This window comes from Aegilops tauschii, chromosome 3, assembly GCF_002575655.3.
Source record: "Aegilops tauschii subsp. strangulata cultivar AL8/78 chromosome 3, Aet v6.0, whole genome shotgun sequence".
NCBI lineage: Eukaryota > Viridiplantae > Streptophyta > Magnoliopsida > Poales > Poaceae > Aegilops > Aegilops tauschii.
Genome location: NC_053037.3, coordinates 279,096,702 through 279,109,292, shown reverse-complemented (window position 1 = coordinate 279,109,292; position 12,591 = coordinate 279,096,702). Strand labels below are relative to the sequence as shown.

Sequence of the window (12,591 nt, the reverse complement as noted above, 5' to 3'; positions counted from 1 at the left end):
TGATGCTATATTTTATTGTATGAGATGATCATGTTTTGTAACCAAGTTATCGGCAACTGGCAGGAGCCATATGGTTGTCGCTTTATTGTATGCAATGCAATCGCCATGTAATTGTTTTACTTTATCACTAAGTGGTAGCGATAGTCGTAAAAGCAATAGTTGGCGAGACGACAACGATGCTACGATGGAGATCAAGGTGTCGCGCCGGTGACGATGGTGATCATGACGGTGCTTCGGAGATGGAGATCACAAGCACAAGATGATGATGGCCATATCATATCACTTATATTGATTGCATGTGATGTTTATTTTTTATGCATCTTATCTTGCTTTGATTGACGGTAGCATTATAAGATGATCTCTCACTAAAATTTCAAGATAAAAGTGTTCTCCCTGAGTATGCACCGTTGCGAAAGTTCTTCGTGCTGAGACACCACGTGATGATCGGGTGTGATAGGCTCTACGTTCAAATACAACGGGTGCAAAACAGTTGCACACGCGGAATACTCAGGTTAAACTTGACGAGCCTAGCATATGCAGATATGGCCTCGGAACACTGAGACCGAAAGGTCGAGCGTGAATCATATAGTAGATATGATCAACATAGTGATGTTCACCATTGAAAACTACTCCATTTCACGTGATGATCGGTTATGGTTTAGTTGATATGGATCACGTGATCACTTAGAGGATTAGAGGAATGTCTATCTAAGTGGGAGTTCTTAAGTAATATGATTAATTGAACTTAAATTTATCATGAACTTAGTCCTGATAGTTTTTTGCAAATTATGTTGTAGATCAATAGCTCGCGTTGTTGCTTCCCTGTGTTTATTTTTGATACGTTCGTAGAGAAAAATTATGTTGAAAGATGTTAGTAGCAAAGATGCGGATTGGATCCGTGATCTGAGGATTATCCTCATTGCTGCACAGAAGAATTATGTCCTTGATGCACCGCTAGGTGACAGACCTATTACAGGAGCAGATGCAGACATTATGAACGTTTGGCTAGCTCAGTATGATGACTACTTGATAGTTTAGTGCACCATGCTTAACGGCTTAGAATCGGGACTTCAAAGACGTTTTGAACGTCATGGACCATATGAGATGTTCCAGGAGTTGAAGTTAATATTTCAAGAAAATACCCGAGTTGAGAGATATGAAGTCTCCAACAAGTTCTATAGCTAAAAGATGGAGGAGAATAGCTCAAGCAGTGAGCATGTGCTCAGATTGTCTGGGTACTACAATCGCTTGAATCAAGTGGGAGTTCATCTTCCAGATAAAATAGTGATTGACAGAATTCTCTAGTCACCATCACCAAGTTAGTAGAACTTCGTGATGAACTATAGTATGTAAGGGATGACGAAAGTAATTCCCGAGCTCTTTGCGATGCTGAAATCGACGAAGGTAGAAATCAAGAAAGAGCATCAAGTGTTGATGGTTAACAAGACCACTAGTTTCAAGAAAAGGGCAAAGGGATAGAAGGGGAACTTCAAAAAGAACGGCAAGCAAGTTGCTACTCAAGTGAAGAAGCCCAAGTCTGTACCTAAGCCCGAGACTAAGTGCTTCTACTGCAAAGGGACTGGTCACTGGAAGCGGAACTACCCCAACTATTTGGTGGATAAGAAGGATGGCAAAGTGAACAAAGGTATATTGGATATACATGTTATTGATGTGTACTTTACTAGTGTTTATAGCAACCCCTCGGTATTTGATACTGGTTCAGTTGCTAAGAGTAGTAACTCGAAACGAGAGTTGCAGAATAAACAGAGACTAGTAAAAGGCGAGGTGACGATGTGTGTTGGAAGTAGTTCCAAGATTGATATGATCATCATCGCACACTCCCTATACTTTCGGGATTAGTGTTGAAACTAAATAAGTGTTATTTGGTGTTTGCGTTGAGCATGAATATGATTTGATCATGTTTATTGCAATACGGTTATTCATTTAAGTTAGAGAACAATTGTTGTTCTGTTTACATGAATAAAAACCTTCTATGGTCATACACACCAACGAAAATGGTTTGTTGGATCTCGATCGTAGTGATACACATATTCATAATAATGAAGCCAAAAGATGCAAAGTTAATAATGATAGTGCAACTTATTTGTGGCACTGCCGTTTAGGTCATATTGGTGTAAAGCGCATGAAGAAACTCCATACTGATGGGATTTTGGAATCACTTGATTATGAATCACTTGATGCTTGCGAACCGTGCCTCATGGGCAAGATGACTAAAACGCCGTTCTCCGGAACTATGGAGAGAGCAACAGATTTGTTGGAAATCATACATACAGATGTATGTGGTCCGATGAATATTGAGGCTCGTAGCAGGTATCATTATTTTCTGACCTTCACAGATGATTTGAGCAGATATGGGTATATCTACTTAATGAAACAGAAGTCTGAAACATTTGAAAAGTTCATATAATTTCAGAGTGAAGTGGAAAATCATCGTGACAAGAAAATAAGATTTCTACGATCTGATCGCGGAGACAAATATTTGAGTTACGAGTTTGGTCTTCAATTAAAACAATGTGGAATAGTTTCACAAATTCGTGCCACCTGGAACACCACAGCATAATGGTGTGTCCGAACGTCATAACCGTACTTTATTGGATATAGTGCAATCTATGATGTTTCTTACCGATTTACCACTATAGTTTTGGGGTTATGCATTAGAGACAGCTACATTCACGAAAAAAAGGGCACCATCTAAATCCATTGAGACGACATCTTATGAACTGTGGTTTGGCAAGAAACCAAAGTTGTTGTTTCTTAAAGTTTGGGGTTGCGGCGCTTATGTGAAAAAGTTTCATCCTGATAAGCTCAAATCCAAATCGGAGAAATGTGTCTTCATAGGATACCCAAAGGAGACAGTTGGGTACACCTTCTATCACAGATCCGAAGGCAAGAAATTCGTTGCTAAGTATGGATCCTTTCTAGAGAAGGAGTTTCTCTCGAAAGAAGTGAGTGGGAGAAAAGTAGAGCTTGATGAGGTAATTGTACCTGCTCCCTTATTGGAAAGTAGTTCATCACTGAAATCAGTTCCAGTGATGCTTACACCAATTAGTGAGGAAGTTAATGATGATGATCATGAAGCTTCGGATCAATTTACTACCAAACCTCGTAGGTCAACCAGAGTGAGATCCGCACCAAGAGTGGTACGGTAATTCAGTTCTGGAGGTCATGTTACTTGACCATGACGAACCTACGAACTATGAGGAAGCGATGATGAGCCTAGATTCCGCAAAATGGCTTGAGGCCATGAAATCTGAGATGAGATCGATGTATGAGAACAAAGTATGGACTTTGATTGACTTGCCCAATGATCGGCGAGCCATTGAGATTAAATGGATCTTCAAGAGGAAGACGGACACTGATAGTAGTGTTACTATCTACAAAGCTAGAATTGTCGCAAAAGGTTTTCGACAAGTTTAAGGTGTTGACTACGATGAGAGTTTCTCACTCGTATCTATGCTTAAGTCTGTCCGAATCATGTTAGCAATTGCCGCATTTTATGAAATCTGGCAAATGGATAAACAAAAATGCATTCCTTAATGGATTTATTAAAGAAGAGTTGTATATGATGCAACCAGAAGTTTTTGTCAATCCTAAAGGTGCTAACAAAATATGCAAACTCCGGCGATCCATCTATGGACTGGTGCAAGCATCTCGGAGTTGGAATATACGCTTTGATAAGATGATCAAAGCATATAGTTTTATACAGACTTGCGGTGAAGCCTGTATTTACAAGAAAGTGAGTGGGAGCACTACAGCATTTCTGATAAGTATATGTGAATGACATATTGTTGATCGGAAATAATGTAGAATTATTCTGCGAAGCATAAAGGAGTGTTTGAAAGGAGTTTTTCAAAGAAAGACCTCGGTGAAGCTGCTTACATATTGAGCATCAAGATCTATAGAGATAGATCAAGACGCTTGATAAGTTTTTTCAATGAGTACATACCTTAACAAGATTTTGAAGTGGTTCAAAATGGAACAGTCAAAGAAAGAGTTTCTTGCCTGTGTTACAAGGTGTGAAATTGAGTAAGACTCAAAGCCCGACCACGGCAGAAGATAGAAAAAGAATGAAAGTCATTCCCTATGCCTCGGCCATAGGTTCTATAAAGTATGCCATGCTGTGTACCAGATCTATTGTATACCCTACACTGATTTTGGCAAGGGAGTACAATAGTGATCTAGGAGTAGATCACTGACAGCGGTCAAAATTATCCTTACTGGAATAAGGATATGTTTCTCGATTATGGAAATGACAAAAGGTTCGTCGTAAAGGGTTACGTCGATGCAAGTTTTGACACTAATCTAGATGACTCTAAGTCTCGATCTAGATACATACTGAAAGAGGGAGCAATTAGCTAGAGTAGCTCCGTGCAGAGCATTGTAGACATAGAAATTTGCAAAATACTTACGAATCTGAATGTGACAGACCCGTTGACTAAAATTATCTCACAAGCAAAACATGATCACACCTTAGTACTCTTTGGGTGTTAATCACATAAGCGATGTGAACTAGATTACTGACTCTAGTAAACCCTTTGGGTGTTGGTCACATGACGATGTGAACTATGGGTGTTAATCACATGGTGATGTGAACTATTGATGTTAAATCACATGGCGATGTGAACTAGATTATTGACTCTAGTGCAAGTGGGAAACTGAAGGAAATATGCCCTAGAGGCAATAATAAAGTTATTATTTATTTCCTTATATCATGATAAATGTTTATTATTCATGCTAGAATTGTATTAACTGAAAACTTGATACATGTGTGAATACATAGACAAACAGAGTGTCACTAGTATGCCTCTACTTGACTAGCTCGTTGATCAAAGATGGTTATGTTTCCTAGCCATAGACATGAGTTGTCATTTGATTAACGGGATCACATCATTAGGAGAATGATGTGATTGACTTGACCCATTCCGTTAGCTTAGCACTCGATCGTTTAGTATGACTATGAGATTATGCATGTTCCTATGACTATGAGATTATGCAACTCCCGTTTACCGGAGGAACACTTTGTGTGCTACCAAACGTCACAACGTAACTGGGTGATTATAAAGGTGCTCTACAGGTGTCTCCAAAGGTACTTGTTGGGTTGGCGTATTTCGAGATTAGGATTTGTCACTCCGATTGTCGGAGAGGTATCTCTGGGCCCACTCAGTAATGCACATCACTATAAGCCTTGCAAGCGTTGTAACTAATGAGTTAGTTGCGGGATGATGTATTACGGAACGAGTATAGAGACTTGCCGGTAACGAGATTGAACTAGGTGTAAGGACTTTGTTGATTGTGTGCATCTTAATTATGCAGAGGTTGTGTGTAATGATTAAACCTTTAATAAAGCGCCCTTTCTCGGAAAAAAGACAACCCTAGCGCGGGGATTTTTTCTTTCTCTAGCCTTCTGAATTTTTATGAGAAAAATCCTTGCGTGGAACGCCTCTCAATCTCAACCTGGGCTTAAAGGTCCATTATCTGGTCGAGCCCATCCACAGCGGAACGAGCCCCTGCAAGCCCGTCTCTCTCCCCTTGGCACACTTCTCCACCGGCGACGCCCGCAGCCGCACCCCTCGCCTTTCCGCCGCCGCCCCGCCGCCTCCAATTTCTCTCCGGTAGGAGAACTGGATCCCCCACGAGTACAGCACCAGAGTAAGAAGCAATAGAGACGCCACCCGTCATGGCAGGTACCACGAACTCAAACCCTGCTTCCTCCTCACGCCGACTTGGCTGTACCCTTCCTCTTCCCCTCCCGCTTCCGCTGTGGTACTCACTGCACTTGTGCGTGCGCCTGCGCTTCCGTGTATGGCAATTGGCATGGAAGACTACAAGCAGGAACAGGAGATGGAGTTGGAGGCCCTGCAGGCCATCCTCATGGACGACATCAAGGGTTCTTCTTTTCCTAATTTCCTTGCTTCTTTGATTTCTGTAGCTCGGCCTTGCTATTCCTCGCCAAACCTAACCACCGTGGTTTACGGGATTTGATGCAGAGATCGACCCTAGCGAAAGCGGGATCGACACCAACTCCCGCTGCTTCGAGATCCTGCTATCCCCTCAGGTACTTGCAGGGAATGCTTCCGTTGTGTACACCATTTGTAGCACGCGATTAAGTTCTCCCTAGGCAGCAACGATGAACGTCGTGTGTTTAACCTACTTGAAATTGCGGCGCTAGTTATGTTTACAAATTTATTCGATTGGTTTGATGCAATTAGTGATTTCTCCCTGCTTTATATTGACTAGGATGATGATTTCGACGAGGCAGCTCATGTGCCAGGTAAATTGATTTTGTACAAAATTCTATTGTTTTTAGGAAAACAAATAAGCTTGCATACATTCCGGAATGCTGGGCTCATGTCATTGTGTTATCTGGGACTTATTTGCAGTTCAAATGGCTCTGGTTTTTGCACACACTGAGAAGTACCCAGATGAGCCTCCACTTGTGAATATCAAAAGGTTGTGTTATTTTACTTAGAACTTGATGATCCAGCATGGCTTGAAGCAAGCATTTTGTCTATGGATACTCTTGCTTTTGGTGCAAACCGTGTGCTTATTGTTTTCTAAAGCTTATAGTTGAATTGCAAACAATATCTGCAGTGTACGGGGTATTAAACCAGACGACCTCACATCCTTGAAAGAAAAGCTTGACCAAGAGGTATGTAAGACTTGGTTTTGGCCCCAATCCTGTGTTCAGTTCACATAGCTAAAATCGTCGAAGTGTGCAACTGAAGCTGAACGTATTTCAAGTTAAATAATTGGAACAAACCAAATAACCATGGACAGTTATTTTATTATTATTATTCACGGGGTGGGGGTATCTATTTTTTTTTCTTTTGAAAAGCTAGCAGGAGCTCTGCCATTCAATTAAGAGTGCCAATTAAATACAGGAGCTGATAATGGAAAACACCTGTGGAGTAACCATGAGTCCATGACACCTTGTGTGGACTATTCCCCACATCATAACCACTGTGGTTGGCAAACTTGCACCAACGTTGCTTACTCTTGTCTAGCTAACCACAAGAACAACGCCCATAGGGCGCTTAGCGACCCACAATAACCTGAACTGACAACAGCACCCACAGCCCATAGAGATTCCAAACAACAAAACAGCCAAGGAAACCCCCACCGCAGAAAACTGGTTCTTTCTCCCTCTTGAGCCACAATGCATGTCATTTTATAAAAATGCTAGTCAAATAATTTTATGTTTGTGAGTATAGAGAAAAATACCAACATCTAGAACACCACATTGGTATTACTAGATGTATCATGAAATATAATTTCTGAATATTATACTTAATTAATGAAAAAGCATGTATTCATAGAAGTTCAATCACCAAAGTTTCATTTTGAAGACCTTGTCAATATTCACAACAACCCATGTTTTGACCCAGATGTAGTATTCTAGGATTCGCCAAAAGGTCATTGAAATTCAATATAGTGTGCTCAAATACCAACACAACTCATTAAAAGTGTATTATTGGTTGTGAGGTATATACATCCCCCTCATTCACCTGATATTTCTTCTCATTTATGTGCAACCTTCCAATCATTTAGGCAACTGAGAATCTTGGTATGGCTATGATATATACTCTTCTCGACTCGGCTAAAGAATGGTTAACTGAAAAATATGGTCAAAATGCTGGAGATGAGGAACCTGACAAAACTGAAGAACCAGCAGAGGAGGTATTCTTAGCTTTAGTTCGTTCTAATTTTGTATGTTCTTTGCAATGCATCTGTATAACCTGGGTTCAGCCATTGCTGTCAAACTGGCATGTGCAAGGGTTGCATATATCACCATACAGAATAAGTGGACAGATGATGAAATAAAGCTGTGTATTTATATAGTGGTGCATTCATTCAGTGGCGCAAATCAATTCCCCCCCCCCCCCCCCCCCCCCCCCACACCTAACAGTACTACATATACTAAGAAACTCACTGGCACTGGCAGCAATTGGCTGCATGTTTTGAAGTGTTTCTTCTGCTTGTCCCACTGAGCCACTTACATGGTTACTCCAGCAAATGTGACTATTACATGTGTTATACTATTGAATATCGACTGTAGAAATTTACTGTTCCATTCACCGTAGCATATATAATTTCAATGCATATACTTAATGCATGAACGATTTACTTGCGTGTTAGGTCATTATACCCCATGGTGAAGCTGTTACTGTAGAGAGCTTTATGGCCTGGAGGGAACGTTTTGAAGCTGAATTGGCGCTGCAGCGTGCTAAGTAAGCATCCAGTTATTTATTCTATTTTTGTTATATAGTATAACTGACTTTGCCCTTGATTATGTCATGGAAAATGAATCTTCCTCACATGTGACATGTTTTTCATAGCATTTGTTGCCTAATTGAAGTGCCCAAATGGTGCTTTATAGATAGTCTTCTGAGTTTCCATTATGTGCAGGCTTATGCCAGAGTCAGCTCTTACTGCCCCAAAGGAAAAGAAACTCTCTGGAAGACAGTATTTTGAAAGTGGAAGGCATATAACGGTAGAGTTCATCATCCTATATAAGATGTTTTCCCTTGACTCTGTGCAGCATACTTGCGGATATGCCTAACTACTGCCTGTTTCTATTTCTGTATTTATCGATGTTTTCTGTAACTCTCTCATTACATAAGTTGTCTTTTCAGAAAGGAGCAGGTACAGTTGCTGAAGAAGATGAGGAAGAGGAGGAGGACATCGAATTCGATGACGATTTTGAAGGTAAATATGCTACTAGCACTTTTTGTGGATATTAGATAGTGACATGTACCTTAAAACGTGCCGTCCTAATGTTGGTGCAGATGATGAGGAGGACATGCTCGAGCATTTTTTAGCAGAACAGACGGGGAAATCGTCAGCTTAGGCTTGGACACTGTAAAAGGGAACATCATGCTGCGCAAAATCTATTTTAGGGAAAGCCCGATGTGTTGACATATATCATAGAGCTCACTATCTTTGTGTGTTTTCCCCATCATTCAGTTGCCTCGTGGTGACTGACGACGTAGCTGCATAAATATCTAAAAGCCGAGGTAGCAGTGGGTCTCTCTCACTGATCAAATTTGAGGCGTTGAGCATGGAAGCATCTGTGTAATGTACTTCGTTGTGTAATTTATCGTGTTTTTTGTCTGGTGAACATGTATGCTTTGCAGAGAATGTTATAACTTCCGTTCTGTACGTGAATATTGTCAACGTGATACTTCAATCCAAGTTTACACCGGTAATTCTTTCAGATACATGCTTGAGATAAACTAGGAAACATGCCCGTGCGTTGCATCGGGAGAAAAAACACTTCACATGCGTCTAATCCAATATTTATGGCTCAAGAACCTCTTCACACCAGCCCACATTCTTTATGTCTACGTGGCAATCCACCCATGTCGCCGCATATTCTCCTTCTCCCCATCCCTGATTGTGGCCGTGTTGTGAATGTCCATGCTTTGTTAAGAGGAAACTCCAGTTGCCTATATATATTGTGTACATCGACAAAATACTATATCCGTCCTGATTTATTGGTCCCTTTTGTATTTCGTGCCCCACTTTAACTATAGATTTAACTAACAAAATATAAATAATAGGTCATAAAACTTATATTGTTGGATTCATATTTAAAAGATTTCAATGATACTATTTTTGTGGTATGTAACTTATTTTTTATAATTAAATCAAAGGTCAAACTTTGCACAAAATACAAGCGTGACTAATAAATCCAGACGGAGGTAGTAGTATTGAATTCCAAAACAAAACAAAAATAAATTTATGTGGGAAAGGAATATAGGCAACTCACTAAAGGATACAAAGCATCGAATTTATGTGGGGATTCAATCCGAGGCTCTTAGTGAACGATATTTGGGCCTCCCAACACTGGTTGGCAGGTCCAAGGATGGCACTTTTAAACATGTAACGGAGTGTGCTAAGGGCAAAGTGTGTGGTTGGAAGGGGCAAGGATTGTCCAAAGCAGCTAGAGAAGTTCTTGTCGAATCTGTTTTGCAAGCGACACCGACCTATACCATGAGTTGTTTTCACCTCTCGAAGAAGATGTGCCGGAACCTGACTTTAATCTCGTCCAAATTCTGGTGGGGTGCAATGAATGGTGAGAGAAAGGTCCATTGGATCGCTTGGGAGAAGATGTGTGCGAGCAAGAGGGATGGGGGCATGGGTTTTCGTGACCCCGAGGCCTTCAACCAAGCGTTGTTGGCGAAACAAGCATGGCGTATTCTTCAAGTCCCAACTTCTCTATGTGCTAGAGTGCTTAAAGCAAGATATTTTCAAGATAACTCAATCCTGTCCGCTTCCTGTCCAGCTTCGGGCTCGTTCACCTTCAGGAGTATTTTGCATGGCCGGGATTTGCTAAGGGAGGGCCTCATATGGAGAGTTGGGTCGGGGGTCAACATTAACATCCACCACGACTAGTGGATACCTCGGAATGGGAGTACCAAACCTCTAGGCCAAGTATACATGCAGGGTATAACCAAGGTGGCTCACTTAATCAACCCTGATGGTGTGTCTTGGAACGAGGAGTTGGTGGATAAGATGTTTACATCGGCAGATGCTATGGACGTGAAGCAAATCGCTATTGGCGGACCGGGATCTGATGATTTTCTTGCATGGAACTTTACGCGTAATGGTGTATTTACCGTTAGATCGGCATACCATCTACGAATGGCTTTGAACAGAACGAGGACCGGACAGCCGGAGTCCTCGAGTTCGGTAGCTATGCACAAAGGATATTTGGAGCTGTGGGATACAAGTGCGCCGGGCAAGGTCAAAATTCATATGTGGCGTATGATCCGCAACGGGCTTGCTGTGGGTGCAGAACTCATTCGACGTCGGATCAAGTGGGGCGTTTTTTGTGTTGTGTGCGCCCGAGAAGAAACTATAATGCATAGATTTTGGGGCTGCCAACATTCAGTCATGTTCTGGGAGTTGTTGAGGGCACAGGTCGGTTTGGTCTTGGAAGAACCACCGAGACATATTCAGACTCAGCGAGCTCTAGCATCTTGGTTGCTTGACTGGTTTGCCCGGGAGAAGGACGATGAGAAGGAGGTGATGCTTCAGGCGGCTTATAGCCTCTGGCTGGCACGGAATGAGGCAAGGGACGGGCGGAAGATATTACAGCACATGAAATAATAGCTACAGTGCAGGTGCAAGTTGCAGAATGGAGAGCATCTCACGAGACGAGGGCGTCACAACCGGAGCCAAAGACTATTCAGCGATGGGTACCTCCTGATGCTGGATGGGTAAAGATCAACTCCGACGGCGTGGTCTCCAGGTACGGGGAGAAAGGAGGAGGTGGAGCGGTTCTTCGCGATCACCAAGCGACGTTTCGCGCTGGACTGTGCCATTTCTTCCCAAATACTGTTGATCCTGAGATGGTCGAGGTGTTAGCTTGCAGACAAGCCGTTCGAATGGCGATTGATCTAAACTTCAGACGGGTGCATGTTGAGCTTGATTGCCTGACTTTGGTCAAGAAGCTTAACGACTCGCAGAAGAATTTGTCTGCTGCCGGTCCCTGGGTGGAGGAGATTAAAGCGATGCTTCGTTCTATGGAGGAGTCCAAGGTGACATGGATTCATCGGTCTGGGAATGTAGCCGCTCATAAACTAGCAAAAGTAGGGGTAGGGGAGAACCGTTTGGAGATTTGGGTAGGCTCGCCACCAGACTTTATTTTAGATGTAATTTCAGACGAGATTCCTAGCTACGGTTAAATAAAGTGGCATGATTTCCCCTAAAAAAAGAAGGATACAAAGCGAACCACACACACGTACACGCCAAAACACAAGAACAAACCACAGCTAGAAATCTGCAGAAAGGACCTTCAAACAAACAAAATAATCACACCCTCATGCATACATATAAACCAGTATGGACGTTCCTGTGTTGATGTTGTAGGACTAAAATTCATATTGTACATTAGATACACAACAGATTACATACCTCAATATGTGTGTATAAATATCCTGATTTGCTGGCCTATTGAGCTGGACGAAAGCACCTGGTCGTGGCGAGGCTCTGCCAAAGCTAGCAGGACTCGTCTACCGAGTACATCGCTGAAGGTTGGGCGCACGTACTAGTCGAGCCTCGCACTACAATCCATCATGTAGTGTTGACCAATAGCAAGCAAATGTGCAAGAGTCTAGCGTCGACGCTAGGGAGAGGAGGCTTCTCCGTCTTGTTTATAATATCAAACCATGTGTATCACGAATTAATTAGGGTAGGATCCAGGAGGCTTGATTTGCAGAGAACGAACTCACGGCCAGTTAGATCGACGTAAAGGCAGCGATTGCAATTTGGAGAAAAAAGTGTATGTAGCTGAGAGGAGGAAGGCGAGACACGTGGGATGGACAGGGAATCAGACTGCTATTGTTAATTGTACTTGTACAACCCAAAATCCACCGCCGATGAAGCCATCGGTGAGCAGCATAAGCAGCTTGTAGGGAATTGCCTTGTGAGGGTCATGCTTGTATGGGCTGACAGCTATAGGGATATGCCCCGCACTCCTCTCGCTGAGGGTCTCCTCCGCCATATCACCAAGCGGACCGTCGCCTCGGGGGCCTGGAGCAGCTTGTAGAATAGGGCTGCGCTGTC

The 12,591-nt window shown here is 42.3% G+C and overlaps 1 protein-coding gene across 2 annotated transcripts; it reads left to right on the top strand.

Moving 5' to 3' along the window:
• The first annotated feature begins 5,472 nt into the window (after positions 1–5,472).
• Positions 5,473–9,227, top strand: LOC109787089 (uncharacterized). Of its 2 annotated transcripts, XM_020345649.4 has the most exons (11): positions 5,473–5,705; positions 5,843–5,908; positions 6,009–6,076; positions 6,259–6,292; positions 6,402–6,471; positions 6,613–6,670; positions 7,570–7,698; positions 8,158–8,249; positions 8,428–8,512; positions 8,655–8,727; positions 8,808–9,227. In XM_020345649.4, exons 1-11 carry the CDS (start codon positions 5,699–5,701, stop codon positions 8,867–8,869), a joined length of 744 nt encoding a protein of 247 aa, XP_020201238.1. In that variant the 5' UTR covers positions 5,473–5,698; the 3' UTR covers positions 8,870–9,227. The 2 variants fall into 2 exon arrangements, with proteins under 2 accessions (XP_020201238.1, XP_020201239.1); XM_020345650.3 differs by lacking the exon at positions 5,473–5,705 and having other exon boundaries at positions 5,836–5,908.
• The last annotated feature ends 3,364 nt before the right edge of the window (positions 9,228–12,591 follow it).